The sequence below is a fragment of the Carcharodon carcharias genome, chromosome 2, assembly GCF_017639515.1.
Source record: "Carcharodon carcharias isolate sCarCar2 chromosome 2, sCarCar2.pri, whole genome shotgun sequence".
NCBI lineage: Eukaryota > Metazoa > Chordata > Chondrichthyes > Lamniformes > Lamnidae > Carcharodon > Carcharodon carcharias.
Genome location: NC_054468.1, coordinates 235,139,941 through 235,162,562, shown reverse-complemented (window position 1 = coordinate 235,162,562; position 22,622 = coordinate 235,139,941). Strand labels below are relative to the sequence as shown.

At 48.0% G+C, this 22,622-nt stretch overlaps 2 protein-coding genes across 2 annotated transcripts in view; both read left to right on the top strand.

Moving 5' to 3' along the window:
- Positions 1–7,813, top strand: part of LOC121289000 (NACHT, LRR and PYD domains-containing protein 6-like) — a 46,548-nt gene extending 38,735 nt beyond the window's left edge. Inside the window, exons 5-7 of the mRNA XM_041207872.1 lie at positions 1,111–1,121; positions 4,585–4,760; positions 7,766–7,813. Coding sequence (XP_041063806.1) covers positions 1,111–1,121; positions 4,585–4,760; positions 7,766–7,813 — 235 coding nt within the window. The remainder of the gene's footprint in view (positions 1–1,110; positions 1,122–4,584; positions 4,761–7,765) is intronic.
- Positions 7,814–13,685: 5,872 nt separating this feature from the next.
- On the top strand, positions 13,686–14,729 carry LOC121288993 (membrane progestin receptor beta-like). The gene has a single exon (XM_041207857.1). The coding sequence runs from the start codon at positions 13,686–13,688 to the stop codon at positions 14,727–14,729; it is 1,044 nt and encodes a 347-aa protein (XP_041063791.1).
- The last annotated feature ends 7,893 nt before the right edge of the window (positions 14,730–22,622 follow it).

Genomic DNA, 22,622 nt, shown 5'->3' with positions numbered 1-22,622 from the left:
CTCTCTCTCCCCTCCCTCTCTCTCCCTCTCTCTCCCTCCCTCTCTCTCCCTCTCTCTCTCTCCCTCCCTCTCCCTCCCTCTCTCTCTCTCCCTCCCTCTCTCTGACTCCCTCTCTCTCCCTCCCCTCTCTCTCCCTCCCTCCCTCTCCCTCCCCTCTCTCTCTCCCTCCCCTCTCTCTCCCTCCCTCCCTCTCCCTCCCTCTCTCTCCCTCCCTCTTCCTCCCTCCCTCCCTCTCGTCCTCCCTTCCTCTCTCCCTCCCTCTCTCTCCCTCCCTCCCTCTCCCTCCCTATAGCTCTCCCTCTCTCTCCCTCTCCCTCCCTCTCCCTCCCTCTCTCTCTGTCTCTCTCTCCCTCCGTCTCTCTCCCTCCCCCTCCCTCCCTCTCTCTCCCTCCCCTCCCTCTCTATCTCTCCCCTCCCTCTCTCTCCCTCCCTCTATCTCACTCCTTCCCCTCCCTCTCTCTCCCTCCCCTCCCTCCCTCTCTATCCCTCCCCTCCCTCGATCTCTATCCCTCCCCTCCCACCCACCTCCCTCTCCCCTCCGTCCCTCTGCTTTCCCATCCCCACCCCAACTGTCTCCCCCTCCCCACCCTCCCTCTCTCTCCCCCTCCCCACCCTCCCTCACTCTCCCTCTCCCCCTCCCTGTCTTTCCTATTTTTATATAAATATGTGTTGTATCACGTACATACAAATGCCCCACACAGCGACCCTGACTGACAATCTCAAAGTGGTAGTGAGCGTAATTCTTAACACGATGAGGAGTATTTATCAAATATTGTCCAATTGAGGAATCACCTGTAATGTTGGACTCCGTGTTTTGTGTTTTGCCGGCACGGGCTGGTTGGGTAGGGTCTGTACCCTGCCCGTTGTGAACAGCGGCTGGGACATGATGTTTGATACTATCTGCCTGTCTTTGAGACATACGGCCCACATACCCAGCATCACACTGACGCTGAAATCCATATACCACATCACTCATTTGTGTGATGTCTTTTTGGCTTGACAGCAGCATCCTGTTAGTGGTGAATACACTCATGTTGCTACTGCAAAGTAGCAGAGTGAAACAGCTAGCTTCACCTGATGCTCAACTGTTGAGGTACTTTACCCTTGCAGGGTAATCCGAGGTAGGCCGGGCACTTCTCAGGGCTGAAAGTGACGGCCTTAGGCCCGTTCATGAGTTTGTGTGATACACAGAGTGAAATGACCTGATCAGGGGGCAGACATTATCCTGCAGGATGCCTTTGATGTCCCTATTTCAGCATCAAGGTTGTATGGTGAACAAATGACTCAGGCCCTATTTACAAGGCTGCTGATGAGACCAATCTAACGCGTGTGGAATTGTGAGAATCCCGACACGTATATTGATCAGTGAAGGTCGGCTTGTGGTAGACCCGGGTAGGGAAACCCCTCCTGCCAGATTTCTCAACTAATATGTCAAGGAAGAGGGGTTCATTCAGCTGCTCCATTTCAAAGGTGAATTTGAGCGCAGGATGGAGCCCATTAGAAGATGTAAGGAAATGGTACATTCAGCTGCGGATTTAAATAAAGCAAACGTTTCATCCACAAATTGGAAATATGTGAGGGGTAGGAGGTTAGTGTCATTCCATCGAAAACACGTTCCTCATATAACCCAACAAAAATGTTAGTGAGAGGAGAACCCATGGCAACACCATTGAATTGGGGGTATGTAGTGTCATTAAAATTGAACTCAATTGCACAAGTTGCTGAGTTGATAAGTTCTGGAAAGCACTGCTTGAGAGTATGGTGGAGGCAGACTCATTTGTGGAATACAAAAGAAAATTAGAGAACTATCTGAAGAGATAAGAATTGCAGGGCTACAGGGAAAAGGTGGCGGAGTGAGACTAGGCAAGTTCCTCTTTCAGAGATCCAGCACAGATACATGGGCCAAGTGGTTTCCTTCAGTGCTGTAACCAATCTCTGATTCCATCCCCTGATATTAATGATCGGTGTACCTGAACCCCCAGGTCCCTTGGAAGTTCCTGTGTTTGCAGCTCTACTTGTGGACTGGTGACAAAATCAAGAGGATGAAGTTATAAGGGACACAAGAATAAATACTATTCACATTTAACGAAAGCAAATCACTCATTAATAAAGCTCGTAGTGTGAACGCGCAGTTGAAACTACAATGTCTCTACTGATGTTAATCCAGTTCCCTCACACTGTCACTCAGTAACGCCTCTCCCCCAGCGCCCTGTGTTACTGACTGTATCTCTACTGATGTTAATCCAGTTCCCTCATACTGTCACTCAGTAACCCCTCTCCCCCAGCACCCTGTATTACTGACTGTATCTCTACTGATGTTAATCCCATTCCCTCACAGTCACTCAGTAACCCCTCTCCCCCCAGCGCCCTGTGTTACTGACTGTATCTCTACTGATGTTAATCCAGCTCCCTCACACTGTCACTCAGCAACCCCTCACCCCCAGCGCCCTGTGTTACTGACTGTATCTCTACTGATGTTAATCCAGCTCCCTCACACTGTCACTCAGTAACCCTCTCCCCCCAGCGCCCTGTGTTACTGACTGTATCTCTACTGATGTTAATCCCATTCCCTCACAGTCACTCAGTAACCCCTCTCCCCCCAGCGCCCTGTGTTACTGACTGTATCTCTACTGATGTTAATCCAGCTCCCTCACACTGTCACTCAGTAACCCCTCTCCCCCCAGCGCCCTGTGTTACTGACTGTATCTCTACTGATGTTAATCCAGTTCCCTCACACTGTCACTCAGTAACCCCTCTCCCCCAGCGCCCTGTGTTACTGACTGTATCTCTACTGATGTTAATCCAGCTCCCTCACACTGTCACTCAGTAACCCCTCTCCCCCAGCACCCTGTGTTACTGACTGTATCTCTACTGATGTTAATCCAGCTCCCTCACACTGTCACTCAGTAACCCCTCTCCCCCCAGCGCCCTGTGTTACTGACTGTATCTCTACTGATGTTAATCCCATTCCCTCACAGTCACTCAGTAACCCCTCTCCCCCCAGCGCCCTGTGTTACTGACTGTATCTCTACTGATGTTAGTCCAGCTCCCTCACACTGTCACTCAGTAACCCCTCTCCCCCCAGCGCCCTGTGTTACTGACTGTATCTCTACTGATGTTAATCCAGTTCCCTCACACTGTCACTCAGTAACCCCTCTCCCCCAGCGCCCTGTGTTACTGACTGTATCTCTACTGATGTTAATCCAGTTCCCTCACACTGTCACTCAGTAACCCCTCTCCCCCCAGCGCCCTGTGTTACTGACTGTATCTCTACTGATATTAATCCAGCTCTCTCACACTGTCACTCAGTAACCCCTCTCCCCGTGCACACTGTGTTACTGACTGTATCTCTACTGATGTTAATCCAGTTCCCTCACACTGTCACTCAGTAACCCCTCTCCCTCCAGTCCCCTGTGTTACTGACTGTATCTCTACTGATGTTAATCCAGCTCCATCACACTGTCACTCAGTAACCCCTCTCCCCGTGCACACTGTGTTACTGACTGTATCTCTACTGATGTTAATCCAGCTCTCTCACACTGTCACTCAGTAACCCCTCACCCCAGTGCCTTGTGTTACTGACTGTATCTCTACTGATGTTAATCCAGCTCTCTCACACTGTCACTCAGTAACCCCTCTCCCCCCAGCACCCTGTGTTACTGACTGTATCTCTACTGATGTTAATCCAGCTCCCTCACACTGTCACTCAGTAACCCCTCTCCCCCAGCGCCCTGTGTTACTGACTGTATCTCTATGATGTTAATCCAGCTCTCTCACACTGTCACTCAGTAACCCCTCTCCCCCAGCACCCTGTGTTACTGACTGTATCTCTACTGATGTTAATCCAGCTCTCTCACACTGTCACTCAGTAACCCCTCTCCCCCCAGCGCCCTGTGTTACTGACTGTATCTCTACTGATGTTAATCCAGCTCCCTCACACTGTCACTCAGTAACCCCTCTCCCCCCAGCGCCCTGTGTTACTGACTGTATCTCTACTGATGTTAATCCAGCTCCCTCACACTGTCACTCAGTAACCCCTCTCCCCCCAGCGCCTTGTGTTACTGACTGTATCTCTATGATGTTAATCCAGCTCCCTCACACTGTCACTCTGTAAACTCCAGAAGGGAGTTCTCCCCGAGTAGCTTCAGGCTGTGAGGCCTCAATGTCTGTATCACTGGGAGTTGACCAGACTCACAAGATGAAATGATGTGCCATCATTTTAATAAACTGAAGACGCTGAAATCATTCATCGTGTGACGCACACAGAGTTACAGCCGGTGTCAGTAATTAATGTCAAAGTGCCAGTGAGTCCAGCCATTACACGCAGCAACCTGAACTGATTCTGATGGCCTCCTGTAATGCTATTGTTCTGTAACCCTCCTGTCCTGTAGGTGCTGGTTCCTTACTGTGCAGCATCCCCACAGCAACCAGCTGTTGTCCAGCACTTTGCACAGGTCAATATTTTTCTTTGCTTCCCAGTTAGTGAGTGTCACTGGGCTATTAACAAAACGTGGTATCAGTAACAATCTAGGGTGATCCTGAGGTGACCCTATGCTCTTAAACTGGGTGTATTACTCCCAGCAGGAGGATTCAATGGACAGAGATCGGAAGTGGGCACCCAGGCTGGCTTCCCTAATGCCAGGGAATTGCAACGTGTAAGCTTGTGCCCCCTGTGCTACCACCTGTCTGACTGTGGGCCCATCTGGATCAGTTCCACACTGATTAATAATCCACTGAGCCTTCAGGCAGCTCCCATACAGGTGAGTGTCTGCTAAATCCCCTTGTGTAACGTCACAAGGCTGTGATTATTGCTTGTGTATTTATATTACGCTTTCAGCTAAAACCATGCGAATGTGAAGCATTTTTAAGGAGAGATTTTATATTGTAGGAGCACTAGCTGATGTTGCTTTGTGATGTCAGGTTGTCACTGTGATGTCAGTCAGTAGAAATGCAATATTTTTCAATGTTAATCTGGCCTGGACTACGTGCATATTTCTCCCTGGTAACCTCGTAATCAATGTGCATCTATCCATGTGCTCCTGGAAACTGGAGCCTGGTCCCACCCGGATCAAGTCTTGGTTTCTCTAAAATCAGGTAAGTGTCCATCCCACCGATAACGTGAGTTTGAACCAGGGATCAGTGCTCTGTAACTCCCCTGATCAATATGTAAGGGCTTGGCCAAGGGGAAATTTATGGAGCAGTTGAGGGAACTGTTTACAAAAGTACAACTTGTGCTATTTAATTGTTTGAGGACACGAGGGTCAGCTTGATTATGCGTGCGAGCACAAGTATTTGTATGTGAGGGTGCATGATATATGTTAGAATGTTTTGGTGTGCACACTGCCTGTTTGGCTGTGAGTGTTCCTGTGTGTTGTGTGGGTGGGTGCATGCAAACACACAACGAATGGGAATATGGAAGCCTCTCCTCCAAAAGATTGTGGACGTTTGGACAACTGAAACTTTTAGACGATGGGAAAATGGTGGCATAGTGGTGGCGTCACTGGGTTAGTAGGCCCAAAGCCCAGGCTAATTCTCTGGAGCCATTGCTTCAAATCCCACTGTGGCACTGGTGAAATTGAAATTAAATTAATAAAATCTGGAATTAAAAGCTGGTCTCAGTAATGGTGACCATGAAAATATCATTGATTATTGTTAAGTACCCACCTGGTTCACTAATGTCCTTTAGGGAAGGAAATCTGCTGTCCTTACCTGGTCTGGCCTACATGTGACTCCAGACCCACAGCAACAGTGGTTGACTCTTAACTGCCCCCTGAAGTGGCCCAGCAAGTTCATAGGCAATTGGGGATGGGTAACAAACGCTGGCCTTGACAGCAACACCTACATCTCATGAAAGAATCAAGAAAAAAAATTGAGTTAAGGTACAGATCAGACATGATCCAATCAGATTAAAAATAGAAGATTCTGGAATTGCTCACCAGGCAGCATCTGTGGAGAAAGGATTAAAGAAGCAGAGTTAATGCAATGGCCTTTCACAGAATGGGGATAGTTACAGATGTAGGGCCAACATGGATTTGATGGTCCAATAGTCTCCTGCTGTGCCATAATGATTCAAGGGCTGGGATTTTTATGGGCCTTGAAGGAGTGGGTGGTGAGGGGCGAGTCCAAAAAATCAGGAGTGGGGGTGATAGATGGCCCTCCTGCCTGGAGGTCAATTGAGGCCCTTTAGTGACCAATTAAAGGCCTCTCCCTGCTTCTGGAACATTCCCTGGGTGGGCTGTCTGCCATGGGGAGATCACCAGGTAAACATTGGTGGCCTCCCTATGGGTTTGGGAAGGAGGCTTTGGCCCCCTCCTTATCAGGTACCCTGTGACCAATGGTGGACTCCCCCTGGCAACATACCCTCTGCCCTCATCAACCACCCCCACACCCTCACTGAGGTTTTCCTGATTGATTCCCCCACAATCCCTAACCCCATTTATCTTGATTCAAAGGTGGCATCCATGTCTACACCTCCAGACTGGGTGTAGTCCCAGCAGTGACCACAGCTCCGGTGGTGCTGCTGAGACTGAAGAACTGCCGGCCTTTCAATTGGCTATCAGCTTTTGGAGGCAGGACCTCATTCTTTAAAAGGATGGGAGACCCGACAGCAGCTCATCAGCTGTATGATGGTCGTGAAATCTGGCTGGGTCTCCCGGAAAGAGCTGAGGCAGGGTTGCCCCCAGCCTTCTGGCTAGTCATCGGAGCCCTGACAAAATCCTGGCCTACAGTACTCTCTGGAACAGGTTTTAAGCCAATACAAAACCAGGGACAGGGTTAGGGTTGGGAGGGGAATGACAGGACAGTTATAAAGCACCACAGCAGAAGATGAGGTGCTGCCCCTCGAGGTTAGATGGAACTTCACTGGAACAGTGTAGCAGACCGAGGACAGAGAGCTCAGATGTTGGTTACCTCCCAAGCGTGGATGTGAAGGATACACAGGAAAAGGAGGGTATGTTAGTGGTGGCTGAGGGCGAACGTTCCCTTCAGAATGTTGAAAGGGGAGAGGAAGATGTTTCTGCCAGTGGCATCATTGCTGGAGATGGGCAAAGTGGTGGAGGATGAACCATTGAATGTGGAGGCTGGTGAGTTGGAAGATGAGGACAAGGAGAACCCTATCACCATTCTGGGAGGGACAGGAAAGGGGTAGGAATAGAAGTGCGGGAAATAGATCAGACAGGATACTGGGGCCCTTCCAACCAGGGTGGAGGTATCCTCAGTTAAGAAAATTGAAGAAATATTGAGGCAAATATATAGAAGGTGAAATCATCTGATAAACCAGGAGAATGGAATAGAGTCCTGCCAGGAAGCAGAGAGGGAGGAAGTGTAGTCAAGGTGCGTGTGGGAGTCGGTGGGCTTATAATGGTTATTCATTGACAGCCTATGCCCCCTGATAAGAGGGCAGCATGGACGGGCTGAGCAGTTTTCCTACGTCCATTGATTTCTACCACGTTGGTATGATCCAATGATCATAGGGTCATTGATTAATCACTATCAATGAGTCTACAACAGAGCTGCACATGAAGTGTGGAAAACCCCCACTGGGGGAGAGCTTTGGGAACCAGAGGTCCAAAGTCACTTGATCCTCCTGAGCCTGTTACACTCAGCATGTATCATATGTCAAAATATTATTTTCAGAAATCTATCTGATTTGTATTTGAATCAATCAACACAATCCACTCTCCCCAATGTCCTAGCCTGTTCTGTAGATGGAACACTCTCTCACTGAAGTGTTTACACAGATTAATGCAGTTTTCAACTTCCCCAGGTACAGGCCTCATTCTTTGGCTCAGAACTCAAATGTGGAGGTTCATGAGCCACAACTCTCAGCCTGGTCACTATTCAGCGGAGAGAGAGAGAGAAAGAGAGAGAGGGGAACAAGGGGAGAGAGCGGGGACGAGGGCAGAGGTGGGGGAGAGGTAAAAGGAGGGGGGAGGGAGGGGTGGGGAGGAGGGGAGGGAGGGGTGGAGGATGTGGGGAGGGGAGGGGAGGGGAGGATGGGGGGAGATAGGGGAGGGAGGGGTTGAGGAGGGACGGGGAGGGAGGGGTTGAGGGGGGAGATAGGGGAGGGAGGGGGTGAGGGGGGGAGATAGGGGAGGGAGGGGTTGAGGAGGGACGGGGAGGGAGGGGTTGAGGGGGGACGGGAAGGAGGGGGGACAAGGGAGGAGGGGAGGTGTGGGGGATGGGGTGGGGGAGGGGGAGATGGGGAAGGGAGGGGGAGGAATGGAGGAGGGGGAGGGGGAGGTTGGGAGGGAGGGGGATGTGAGACATAGGGAAGGGGGGAGATGGGGGCAGATGGCAGGGAGGGGTGATGGGGGAGGGGTAGATGGGGAGGGGTGAGAGAAGGGTGGGAGATAGGGAACAGAGGGAGGGGAAGAGAGAGAGAGGGAGGGAAAGAGGGAGGAGGAGAGCAGGAGAGAGAGACTGAAATGGAGAGAGAGGAGAGAGAGATGGAGAGAGAGGGAGAGAGAGGGGTGGACGACGGGGAGGAGGAAGGGAACAAGTGGGGGAGCTGGGGGGGAACGAGAGGGAGAGGGGGAAGGGGGAGAAAGAGGGAAAGGGGAGGAAGAGAGAGGGGGGGAGAGGGAGACAGTCGGGCGGATGAGGGGGAGGATTGGGGGGAGGGAGAGGGAGAGCATACAACAGGCTGTTGTTTACGGAGTCTGGGAAGGGAGTGCTTAGTCCAGGCTGTCTGGAACCGCCCCTACACTCAGCTTGTAAATGCTTTGTCACAGTGAGTTTCATTGAGAGTCTGCTCGAGCTGGGGATGTGCATCGCCTCAGTGATCCAGGACAACAGCAACAATTCCTGCTCTGCTCCGGAGACATCTTCACACTGCCACCAGCATGAAACTCTTCTCCTCCAGAAAATGCCTGATTCACAGGAACGCTGCAGCCTTCCAGCACTTTGGTATTAGATTTCAATCCTTTCCTCTTGAATTCTCACCAGAATGAAATTGGCCAATATTCTGATCACTTTCAGTTCTGTTTTGCAATCAGGTTGGGAGTTTAATTAAAGCCTTTTTTTTTGCCATTTGTTTATCTTTTAATTCTCACCATGGAGAGGCCTTTTAATTCACAAAGGTTCTTGTTCCTCCATTAGCTGAGACTGGGATTGGAGACATCGAGAGATAGAGAGAGGAGGGAGAGTGCAGCCCTGGACAGAATACAGCAGGTCAGTAACACTGGCTTGGCTCAGTGTGGCAGGGTCCTACAGTATTCCAGGGCTGAGACTGACTGTGGGTCTGTACCCAAAACAGTTCCTTATGGGGAGGTGAGAGGAATCTGTTGGCTTCTTTTTGCCAAACATTGCTCAGAGAGGGATGTAGTCACTGATTGGCTCGCTGAGTATTTCCATTCACTGATCCGGCTTGTCATGTCTTTTCGCTCTGTTGTGCCTGGGTTAGTGTTACCCAGAGTTAGGGGCAAACAGAGGAATCCAGCTGTAATAATAATAAAAACAGAAAATGCTGGAAAAACTCAGCAGGTCTGGCAGCATCTGTGGAGAGAGAAAGAGAGTTAGTGTTTCCAGTCCACATGACCCTTATTCAGAGGAGTCCAGCAGCTCTCCTGAGGAGGTGGGTGAAAGAGATGGGTTCAAACAGCAGCAAGATTAGTAAATTGACATTCTGTCAAATTGTCAGTTACAACCAGTACACCAGGGACATCATACTGTCTGCTCCAGAAATCCACCTCTGGTGTTCACATTCCAGTCCACTGGAGTAATACTGGGAACTGGTGTTCCCATCCTAATCCACTGGATTTACACTGGGAACTGGTGTTCCCATCCTAATCCACTGGATTTACGCTGGGAACTAGTGTTCCCGTCCTAATCCACTGGATTTACACTGGGAACTGGGGTTCCCATCCTAATCCACTGGATTTACACTGGGAACTGGTATTACTGCCCTAATCCACTGGATTTACACTGGGAATTGGTGTTCCCATCCTAATCCACTGGATTTACACTGGGAACTGGTGTTCCTGTCCTAATCCACTGGATTTACACTGGGAACTGGTGTTCCTGTCCTAATCCACTGAATTTATACTGGGAACTGGTGTTCCCTTTTCGATCCACTGGATTCACACTGGGAACTGGTGTTCCCATCCCAGCCCACTGAAGTTACACTGGAAGCTGACCTGTGCATCAAAATCCACTGGACGCACTCCTCTCAGTGTAGCGGGGAGGGAGGTAGAGGCAAGGAAAGCAAGCAGGGTTATTTGGATTTCCAAAAGACATTCAATAAGGTGCCACATAAAAGTTTACTACACAAGATAAGAGCTAGTGGTGTTGAGGATGAGGTATTGAGATGGATAGAGGATTGGCTAACTGACAGGGAACAGAGAGTTGAGATAACTGAGTTATTTTCAGGTTGGTAAACAAAAGCTCGCAAAGTGTCTCAGTGCTGGGCCTCAACTATTTATGATTGATATCAATGTCGGACAAATTCTCCTATTTTATGTACTGTGAAGGGACAGACCGGATTGTAGCTGAATTTGTTGACAATATAGAGGTAGGTAGGAAAGCAAGTTGTGAAGAGGACACACAGGATGGAGTTTAATGCCCTCCCCTATGGCGAGTTTGATGGCCAGGGTGGCATTTGATCAGGCGAAAGGGTGGCAGGTGAGGAGCTCGGTGTCTACCTGCCTCTGCTCCTATTGAGGCTCACAGACAGAATTGGGTCTTCACCCAGCGGTGGGCAGGGATTCACCAGGTAGGAAACCCAGAGAGCAAAGCCTGTCAAGGTTATTTGCAGGCTTCTGGGAGGCTGGTGGAGGGTCTCTTGTTCAAAGGCACCACATTGCCTGATTGAGGGACCCAGCGCAGTGGGGAGTTCAGAGCCACCCCACACCCTGGCTGCTGACCCCCTCCCCCTGTGATCCCCCTCCCACAGCCTGTGGCCTGGGCCCCTTGGCTGGGCAGGTGACTGGCAGCAGCCACAGCCTCTGATTGGCTGACACCTCCTGGTACGTGGAACATCTGCTCCAGGGGTCCTTGATCCGGGGGAGGTACGCAATGCGGCTGGCCTTCTCAAAGAGAGACGACTCGGAGTTCTCTCTGGCACTCTGACTGGCAGGTGAGACCTCTGTCACCTACACTGAATTCTGCCCGTTGACTCAGCAGAGGCAGGTTAAGTAAGTGCGGGGTAAAAAAAAATTGTCAGATCGGGGTATAGTGTGGGAAAATGTGAGGTTGTCCACTTTGGTAGGAAGAATAGTTAAAAAGAAAGAGAGAATGCAGAATGCTGTGGTACAGAGGAATCTGGATGTCCTTGTGCATGAGTCTCAAAATGTTCGTTTGCAGGTACAGCAAGTAATTAGGAAGGCAAATGGAATGTTGACCTTTATTGCAAGTAAAGTATAAGTAGGGAAGTTTTACTGCAGCTGTACAGGACCTGGGTGAGACCACATCTGGAATACTGTGCACAGGTTTGGTTTCCTGACTTCAGGAAGGATATACTTACATTGGAAGCTGTTCACTCTGCTGAATCCTGGGACAAAGGGGTCTGTCTCATGAGGAAAGGTTGAGCAGGTTGGGCCTGTACCCACTGGAGTTTAGAAGAATGAGAGGTGATCTTATCGAAACATAAGATTCTGAGGGGGCTCGACAGGGTGGACCATGAGAGCATGTTTCCCCTCATGGATGAATTTAGAACTGGGGCAACAGTTTCAAGATATGGATTTCCCATTTAAGATGGAGACAAGGAGGAATAGTTTTCTCTCAGTGAGTTGCTAGTGTTTCAAATTCTCTTCCTTGGAGAGCGGTGGAGGCTGGGTCGTTGAGTTATTCAAGGCTGAATTAGACAGATTTTTGAGAGTCAAGGATGATGGGGGCAGGCAGGAAAGTGGAGTTATGACTGGAGTCAAATCAGTCATGGTCATATTGAATGGTGCAGCAGGGCTCGATGGGCTGAATGGCCTACTCCTGCTCCTGTTTCTTATGATCCTGTGACCTTAAGATGTGCAGTGCTGTCTGGAGACGCTGTGACGGTGAGTCATTGTTTTGGAGTAAGGTACATAACCTGGGGCTAAGAATGAGGTTCACAAACCATGTACCCGTCGGAGATGTCATCCCAGCAGCCTGTTTGTTGGGAACAGGACCTAAGGAGAGAGCAAAGGGGGAACTCTGGGACTCCCTCCCTAACAGCACTGTGGGTGTACCTACGCCACATGGACTGCAGCGGTTCAGGAAGACAGCTCACCACTGCCTTCTTGAGGGCATTTCTGGCACTGCCAGCGAATTAAAAAAAACAGCGATTGATTGATTGATTACTGGGATGTGACGTGTGAGTTCCCAGGGATCTCAGATTTCCACAATATTTATTAGTGACTTGGATGAAAGCATGAATATGCCAGTTAGCTGATGCCACGCATAGAATTGGTGTGGATGAGAGCAGGATATTACAAAGGGATAAAAGCAAAAAACTGCGGATGCTGGAAATCCAAAACAGAAACAAAAGTACCTGGAAAAACTCAGCAGGTCCGACAGCATCTGCCAAAAGGAACACAGTTAACGTTTCGAGTCCGAATGACCCTTCAACAGAACCATTCTGATGTCATTCGGACTCGAAACGTTGACTGTATTCCTCTCGGCAGAAGCTGTCGGACATGCTGAGTTTTTCCAGGTATTTTTGTTTTTGCTACAAAGGGATACTGGAAGATTCAGTAAACGAGAAAAACTTTGTCAGATGGAGTTTAACTTGGAGAAGTGTGAGGTCATCCACTTGGGCTTTTAGAAAGACAAATTGGAATCCTTTTGTAACTGTGACAGATCGGGAACTGTGAAAGAGGTTTGCATGTCATTTTACAGAAAATATTAAAAACTAATGCACAGGTACAGAAAGTACAGCCTGTACAGAATATTGGCCTTGACCTCACGGTGACTAGGCAATGCTTCAGTCCTCATGAGTATTGGTCAGATCTGGAGCAAGTGTGTTCAATCCTGGGCACTTCACCTCTGGAATGACATACCAGAGTCACAGAGGATGCAGCGCAGATTCACTCGAGTGGTACCGGGGATTGGAGGGTTAAATTATGAGGATAAGTTGCAGAGATGAGGCTTCTATTTCCTTGAGTATAGAAGATGAAGTGGTGATCCAATCAAGGTGTTTAAAATGATCAAAAAATTCAATAGGGGTAGATCAGAGAGAAACTAACCCCTCTGGTGTCCAGAACAAAGGGTTAAATCAGGAACACTGCTTCACATGGAGGGTAGTGGAAATCTGGAACTCTCCCCCAACCCCCAAAGACTCCTGATGCGAGGGGACACGGAGTGAAGGCAGGAAGGTGGGGTTGAGACACAATCAAACAATGGTCTTATAAAGTGGTTGAACAAGCCCTTAGGACTGACTGGTCTCCTCATATTGTTGGTGGGATGGAGGCTGAAATTTTTTTTTTAACAAGGGGATCAGATTAGTATTTTGGAATAATGTAAGAGAATGTGGGAGGGGCAGCAAAGTGGGATTGGAGTCCGCAGTCCAAACAGCCAGGACTGGCAAAGGCTTGATGGGCCCCAAATGGCCTCTTACCATGCCAGGAATTTCCCGAGCCTTTGTGAAGTGGATTGCTGGACCTGGGGGAAGTGTGCGGGGTTCGGTCTACATCGAGTGGTGCTAAACCTGTCCATTTCTCTCTCAGGTGGTCCAAATGGGTTGTGAAATGAAAATGAAGAATTCCCTTGGTGGGAATATGGCTGGCAGTGTCCTTGAGAGGCTTAGCACCATCACCATTAACCCTCAGCAGATTCTGGAGGATGTCCTGCCAAGGATCCCCAGCACCGTGCGTGAGACTGATGTCCCCAAACTCTTCCGGGAGCCTTACATCCACAGTGGCTACCGGCTGGTGGAACAGGATTGGAAATACTACCTGCTCAGCCTCTTCCAGCAACACAATGAGGCCCTCAACGTCTGGACTCACCTGCTGGCTGCCCTGGTGCTCCTGATCCGATTCCGGGCATTCCTGGAGACAACCTCGCCATTCCCAACCGTCTACGGCTTACCGCTATACTTCTTTGTCATTGCTTGTGTAACCTACCTGTCCTGCAGTGTCCTGGCCCATCTCTTCCAGTCCAAGTCGGAGCTGGCCCATTACTCCTTCTACTTCCTGGACTACGTTGGCGTGGGTGCCTATCAGTATGGCAGTGCCCTGGCACATTACTACTACTGCACAGAGCCTGAGTGGTACCAGCTGATTCGCCACTTCTTCCTGCCCACTGCAGCTTTCCTGGGCTGGTTCTCCTGTATGGGCTGCTGTTTCTCTAAGATCCACTTCCAACGCCCTTACCCGATCAACCGTAAAGTCTGTCAGGTGGTGCCCGCCTTTCTGGCCTACGTGCTGGACATCAGCCCCATTGTGCACCGGATTGCCACCTGCTGGACCGTGGGCTGCACTGACCAGGCCGTCTGGTACCACACCTGGCAGATTGTCCTGTTTGTCGTAGCATCCGGCTTCTTCTCCTACCCCGTGCCGGAGAAGTATTTCCCGGGAAGCTTCGACATCGTGGGACACGGCCACCAGATATTCCACGTCTTCCTGGCTCTCTGCACGCTGGCCCAGCTGGAGGCTGTGCTGTTGGACTACAGGAACCGGCGCGAGATGTTCTTTGACCGGGGTGATAAAGACACTGTCTACGCTTCCTGCATTAGCTTCATCCTGCTGCTCTTGTGCAGCAGCTTCTCAGCTCTCTACCTGCGGGGAATCATCAGGCGCAAGCTCGACAAGAGAGGGCACTGAGAACCTTCACTCCTCGCTTTCTCTGAGAATCTGACTGATGTGCACGAACAAAGTTCATGATTGTTTTTGAATATATGCAGATGTCTGGGCCCCTGACATTCCTCCTGGGTCTTTCTTTGTACTTAATTTATGGGTGAAGTCCTGCGAAGGAGCCTGGGGTTGGGGGGGGGGGGAGCGGTGTGGTGAAACCTGAACCCTCTTGTCAATGAGGGGCTCACTGCCTCACCATGAGGGGGGTGATAGCAGCAGGATAGGAGGCTGATGATGATGATGCTGCTGCTGGACCCAGCTTGCCGAGCCTCTGCTTTCAGACCTGTCGGTTTGGTCAAGCACAGGAGCCCAAACCAGTCTAAATCTGAGCTGGCCCATTACTCCTGCTACTTCCTGGACTATGTTGGTGTGGGTTGTGAAGCACAAGTGGGGTAAGGGGGGTGTTAGGAAGCTGCTAGAAAAAAGCATGATGGGCAGGATTAACAATTAATGGTCCCAGCTCGAGGAATAGAAACCATCATTTATCCAAAAAGAGGCAAACAGTAAACTTTATATCTAACTCCGTGCTGTACCTGTCCTGGGAGTGTTTGATGGGGACAGTGTAGAGGGAGATTTACTCTGTATCTAACCCCGTGCTGTACCTGCCCTGGGAGTGTTTGATGGGGGCAGTGTAGAGGGAGCTTTACTCTGTATCTAACCCCGTGCTGTACCTGTCCTGGGAGTGTTTGATGGGGACAGTACAGAGGGGGATTTACTCTGTATCTAACCCCGTGCTGTACCTGTCCTGGGAGTGTTTGATGGGGACGGTGTAGAGGGAGATTTACTCTGTATCTAACCCCGTGCTGTACCTGTCCTGGGAGTGCTGCTTGGCAGAAATCTGAACTGAAGTGTTTTTGAAGTGAATGAGCTCGCTATATATGTATGTGTATAATTTAAAAACTGCTCAGAAAGAGGAATGAATGGCAGGGGAAGTTAATGTCACAGTCCCATTTCTCCTTTTAAGTTTAATTATGTCTGTATATCTTTAATTGAATGTTATTTTGTATAAACAGACACTCCCTGTTTGCAACACCAGGTGGCGGAGGTGTGCAGGATAAGCATTGGCACTTTAATGAGCAGGGGAGGCTGAAGTCTAATGGAAACCATCGGTCTGCTTAAAGAAATATGATCTTCAATTCACTTTCATGTCTATACTGGTGAATTGGGGTTGGAGGAGTATCAGGCAGAATTGAGCAATGGCGAGACCAGGGAGATGAAATAATAATATTGGTTTGTGATGCGGGGAGTTGCAGGGAGCTGAACAGGGTTGAATATATAGGAGACAAAAACAAAAACAGAATTACCTGGAAAAATCTCGGCAGGTCTGGCAGCATCGGCGGAGAAGAAAAGAGTTGACGTTTCGAGTCCTCATGACCCTTCGACAGAACTTGAGTTCGAGTCCAAGAAAGAGTTGAAATATAAGCTGGTTTAAGGTGTGTGGGGGGCGGAGAGAGAGAGAGAGACAGAGGTGGGGGGGGGTGTGGTTGTAGGGACAAACAAGCAGTGATAGAAGCAGATCATCAAAAGATGTCAACGACAATAGTACAAAAGAACACATAGGTGTTAAAGTTAAAGTTGGTGATATTATCTAAACTATCACTGCTTGTTTGTCCCTACAACCACACCCCCCCTCCACTTCTCTCTCTCTCTCTCTCTCCGCCCCCCACACACACACCTTAAACCAGCTTATATTTCAACTCTTTCTTGGACTCGAACTCAAGTTCTGTCGAAGGGTCATGAGGACTCGAAACGTCAACTCTTTTCTTCTCCGCCGATGTTGCCAGACCTGCTGAGTTTTTCCAGGTAATTCTGTTTTTGTTTTTGTTTTGGATTTCCAGCATCTGCAGTTTTTTTGTTTTTATTATTGATATATAGGAGGATGGATCAAAATTGGGGATTTTTGCCCCATTATCTTTGAGCAGGAGGCAGTGTTCACTCTGAATCTCCACTCAAATCATTAGCAGTGTTCACCCAGACACTCATCATAATTTCATCAAGAAACTGGGGCAATCGCAGGGAAGGGGTTTGATAACCATTTGTGCCAGTTTTCACCATTTCTCTGAAGATTCTGCCGATCTCCCACTAGTTACAGGAGAATAGTCATGTCCTTCCACAGCTTTGGTTTGAATGTGCTCTTGGGGATTGGAGTGACACTCAGAGTCCATCCCCAGAAACTCAGCAAATTGTGACTGAAGTCAAGTGTATACCAGATCAGGCAGAGATCTCAGGATAACATCACACATGCATTTTAGGAATAATCTAGCACATTTTAAGGTCTTAATAATCTGGCAATTAATGGACTATTGAGCTTAGTGTCACAGTTTGCAAGGGTGGGATTTGAAACTTCTAAATCTGGATTATTAGACAGGATCCATCTATCAGCAATCTATCAGTAATCTATCAGCAATCTATCAGTAATCTATCAGCAATCTATCAGCAATCTGCTCCATGATTTGACCCTGTTAACTTTGTGCAAATATCTTAAAAGATGTTCCCTTTTTCTCACTTATGTGTCTCTACATGCTATATAAATAAATAACATTATTTAATATAAATAAAGGCACCACACAAATATAAGTTGTTGCTGCAAATCCAGTAGCAATGGTCACTACTGGGAGTACAGTTGATGAAAGGGGAGAGGGTACATGGGACTATTGGAGGTTGAATGGGTGGGTAGGGGCAGTGATGAACTGTGCCAGAAGTGACACTGATGTAATAATTTTGATTCTGTGGTTTCCTGTATGGAGGATGTGAACTATTGAAGGGTTTTTGCAGCAACTGAATGGAATCTTAAAAAAATCTAAGAGTTGAGATATTGGAGATTATTAGGACTTTGGAATGGGCAGAGCTGACCCCTTATCCTTTGGTGTGACTCCTAGTTCCAGACTCTCCAACCAGGAGAAACAGCCTCTTGATGTCTGTATTGTCAAGGCTTGAAGAATTTTATGTGTTTCAATGAGATAACTCCTCATTCTTCTAAACCCTCGAGAGTATAGGCCAATTCTATTTAATCTCTCCTTATAGGAAAATTGCCTTGTCCCAGGAATCATCGAGTGAACCATTGCTGCACTCCTTCTAAAGCAAGAGATCAAAGGTACACACAGCACTCCAAGTGAGGTGTCACCAAAGTCCTGTATACTTGCAGCAGGACTTCCTTACTCTTGTATTCCAGCTCCCTTCTATTTGCTTGTTGTATTTGGATGTTAACAAGGACACCCAAACCCCTCGGAACACCAACATTCACTGGCCTCTCAATTTGAATTATTCTTCCTATTAATATGAATGATTTCACACTGCTCCACATTATGCACCATTACATTAGGCACTTTACAATCGTATGTGCATTGCTGGCTGGGCCAGCATTTATTGCCCATCCCTAGTTGCCCTTGAGAAGGTGGTGGTGAGCTGCATCCTTGAACTGCTGCAGTCCAAGGGGTGTAGGTACACCCACAGTGCTGTTAGGGAGGGAGTTCCTTTTAGATTTTTTAGCAGTTTGATACAACTAAGTGGCTTGCTAGGTCATATCAGAGGGCATTTAAGAGTCAATATGTAGGCCAGACCAGGTAAGGCTGGCAGATTTCCTCCTCTAAAGGACATTAGTGAACTGATGGGTTTTTGCAACAATCGACAATGGTTTCATGGTCATCATTAGACTTTTAATTCCAGATTTTTTTTATTGAATTCAAATTCCACCATCTGCTGTGGTGAGATTTGAATCCAGATTCCCAAATCTCTGGTGACAGTATCACTACGCCATCGCCTCCCTTAGCAGCCTTTTTACATGCCCCTCCTAGCTTACAGAATCATAGAATGGTTACAGAACAGGAGGAGGCCATTCAGCCCATTGTGTTTGTGCTGGCTATTCAAAGGAGCAATTTATCTGGTGCCTCTCCGTGGCCATCTCCCCATAGCCCTGCACATTCTTCTTTTTCCAGATAATGGTTAATTCTCTTAAATGCCTCGACTGAACCTGCCTCCACCACACTCCCAGGCAGTACATTCCAGACCCTAACCACTCACGGTGTGAGGAAGGTTTCTCTCATGTTGACATTGCTTCTTTCGCCAATTACCTGACAATTACCTTTCCACCTAGCTTTGTATCATCAGCAAGCGTGTATGCACTCTGTTTCCTTATCAAAACCATTGATATCGATTGTAAATAGCTGTGGCCCAAGAATTCACCTTTGCAGCCCTCCAGTAGGATAGCTTGCCATCCTGAATATGATTCCTACTCTCTGTTTTGAGTCTTTTAAATCCTCAATCCATGCTAATATATTTCCCCAATCTCATGAACCCTAATCTTACTGAGCAACCTATTTTGTAGCATCTTATCAAATGCCTTCTGAACATCCAAACACACCGCATCCATTGTTTCTCACTACCCTGTCTGCGAGTTACATGGCCAGAAAAGCTCTGCCAAGCATGATTTCCCTCTCATAAAACCCTGTTGAATCATCTCTGCTGCTATCTCTTTTAGAACTCGAGGATGTTGGCCATCAGGGTCCAGAAATCTGTTAGTATTTACTCCAACTCATTTCTCCAGTATTCTTTTTCGGCTAACATTAATTTACTCTCCCTTCCTCGCTCTCAAGTGGGCTCCCCATGCTTCCTGATGTGTTTCTTGTGCTTTCTACTTTGAAAATAGACACAAGATATTTGTTTAACCTCTCTGCCATTTCCATTTTCCCCACTACACTTGTCTCTGCATCAAAGAGACAAACCATTTCCTCTTTACATACTTCTCAAAGTTTTTACAATCTTTTTATCTTTCTTCCTAGTTTAGTCTCGTATTTTATTTTCTTTTTTGGTATCAATTTCTTGGTCATATCCATTGCTGATTTTTTAAATCCCCCCAATTCTTAGATTCACGCCTTTGTCAACACTTTAAGCCTCTTTCAATCTAATACTTTCCTTAAATTCCCTGTGGATGTATCATTTTTCTGGTGGAATTGTATTCCTCGAGAGAAAGTAGAGTTGTTAAAAATTGTGAATTATTTGTTTAAATGTTTGCTTGTCTACAATCGTAACTTTTAACCTATTTTCCCAAACAACCTCAGCCAAGTCACTCCTCATATCCCCCCCTCTGATTGGCTTTTTTAAAGTGTAAGGGCCCCAGCTTCAGACTTACCCACAGAGCTCTCGTACTTTAGATGAAATTAAGTTTATGATCACTCTTCCTTGAGTAAGTTCTTCTTGAGGTCTCTGCCCAAAGGCAGGTCCAATCTATGCCCTCCACCACAGGCAGGGCAATGGGACAGGTCCCAAACCCACCCCCAGCCAGAACAGGGATCGAACTCCATGTCGTTGGCACCAATCTGGTCCACACCAGCTGTCAAGCCAACTGGCTTCTCCTGGAGTCTGAGTTGCTGTGGAAATATCCATTTTTACATGCATGTTGCAGTCTGGAGCTGTGGGCAGAGACAGTAGAGGCCCCAATTTTCTTTCCATTGCATGGCTGACTAGGAGCCTCTCCTACCCTTACCACCTGCCATAGGTGTATTGGAAGGATTTACAGGTTGATAATCAACCTGCTGTCAAGTTATAAACACACCTTCTTTGGGCATCAGTTCCTGGAGTGCGACTTGAATCCAAAGCTTCTGCTCAGGGGCAGAAACCCTGCCCACTGCAGCACAAGACCTCCTTGGTATTCTCTATTGTAAGGTTAATAATTAACCCTGTTACACAATACTAGACCTAAAACAGCCTGTATTCCTCATTGTCTCCTTAACATGTTGTTCTATGGTGGAAGAACCATTCAAAGTTGCACAATGTTCAGGGACACAGCTCCCAGATAGATATTTGAGAGTGAGGGTCAGAGTGACCGCTGGATGACAGTTGTGCCCGTGGACCTTGTTGTAACCCTGATGTATTGGAGTGCCTCTAACAGTGTCTTCCACTGCAGGGGGAAGTGATGGTGTAATGGCATTGTCACTGGGCCAGTAATCCAGAGACACAGGGTAATGCACTGGGGACCCGGGTTTGAATCATTGCAGATGGTGAAATTTGAATTCAATAAAATCTGGAATTAATGTTGACCATGAAACTATTGTTGTTAAAACCCATCTGGTTCATTAATGTCCTTTAGGGAAGGAAATCTGCTGTTCTCACCTGGTCTGGCCTACATGTGACTCCAGACCCACAGCAATGTGGTTGACTCTTGAATGCCCTGTTAAAGGGCCCTGTCTTTCTCTCAATATTCAGTGCTCGTCAGCCTGTCTCCCTGTCTGTAGGCTCCTGCTCTGATATTCTTTCTGTTTTGAAACTTTCAGACTCTCATATGTCCCTGTGAAGCTGCTGGCGATGTCTTCCTACAGTAACCTCGTTGTATAAATGCAAGTGGTTGAGAAATGTTATCTACCATTTCTGCACAGGTTAAAGGTGGAACTAAAGTAAGGAGGAAGTGGTCAACACTTCCAAACGATTGCGCTGGAGGGAAAGTGAACTCAAATCTGGACTAATCCACCACTGATAGGTTATTCATTATTTATTCATTCTTGAGAGGTGGGCTTCGCTGGCTGGGCCAGCATTTATTGCCCATCCCTAATTGCCCTTGAGAAGGTGGTGGTGAGCTGCCTTCTTGAGCCGCTGCAGTCCATGTGGTGTAGGTACACCCACAGTGCTGTTAGGGAGGGAGTTCCAGGATTTTGACCCAGCAACTGTGAAGGAACGGCGATTTATTTCCAAGTCAGGATGGTAAGTGGCTTGGAGGGGAATTTCCAGTTGGTGGTGTTCCCATCTATCTGCTGTCCTTGTCCTTCTAGATGGTAGCAGTTGTGGGTTTGGAAGGTGCTGTCTAAAGAGCCTTGGTGAGTTCCTACAGTGCATCTTGTAGATGGTACACACTGCTGCTACTGTGCATTGGTGGTGGAGGGAGTGAATGTTTGTGGAAGGGGTGTCAGTCAAGCGGGGCTGCTTTGTCCTGGATGATGTTGAGCTTCCTGAGTGTTGTGGGAGCTGCACTCACCCAGGCAAGTGGAGAATATTCCATCACACTCCTGACTTGTGCCTTGAAGATGGTGGACTGGCTTTGGGGGGGTCAGGAGGTGAGCTGGCCCAAAACTACTTGAATGGGACCTGATTCAGATTCAGCCCCACCACTCCACTCCTTCTCATTCCAGATTTTGCTCTTGAACTTGCAATCAAATTCTTGATTAAGGGGTGAGTGTGCTGATCTGTTGCTCTGCTGATTTTATATATTAATACCTCCAAGGCAAGTTTCCCCGATATGTAGTGGAGGTGGTAACAGTGATGGATTTGATGTGACATGAATTTTCAGGTTGTGACTGTAACCCTGGGCCCAGGTACCAAGGTTGTATCTGCCAGGAGAAAGGATAACATTGCTTCATAGCTCACACTTGGCTGATAGATGTAACTGTGGTTCAATGAGTGGATAACAAACAAACTGTCACTAAGCTGTACTACACCGAAATAAAGAATGTAAACATTCCAGCAATACAGCTCCTATCTTATTTGATTTTTGAACATTGGCGGAAGTTATAGAAGTGACAAGAGTGAGAGCAAGAGTGACTATCACACTGTGACACCATAGGAGATGGACAGAGTCAGAGACTGACCAACACACTCTGATCCCATAGGAGATGGACAGAGTCAGAGACTGACCAACACACTCGGATCCCATAGGAGATGGACAGAGTCAGAGACTGACCAACACACTCGGATCCCATAGGAGATGGACAGAGTCAGAGACTGACCAACACACTCGGATCCCATAGGAGATGGACAGAGTCAGAGACTGACCGACACACTCTGATCCCATGGGAGATGGAGAGTGAGAAACTGACTAACACACTCTGATCCCATGGGAGATGGACAGAGTGAGAAACTGACTAACACACTCTGATC

Excerpts from the sequence above, each read along its gene's own strand:
- LOC121288993 (XM_041207857.1), top strand. The coding sequence starts at position 13,686 with ATGGCTGGCAGTGTCCTTGAGAGGCTTAGCACCATCACCATTAACCCT.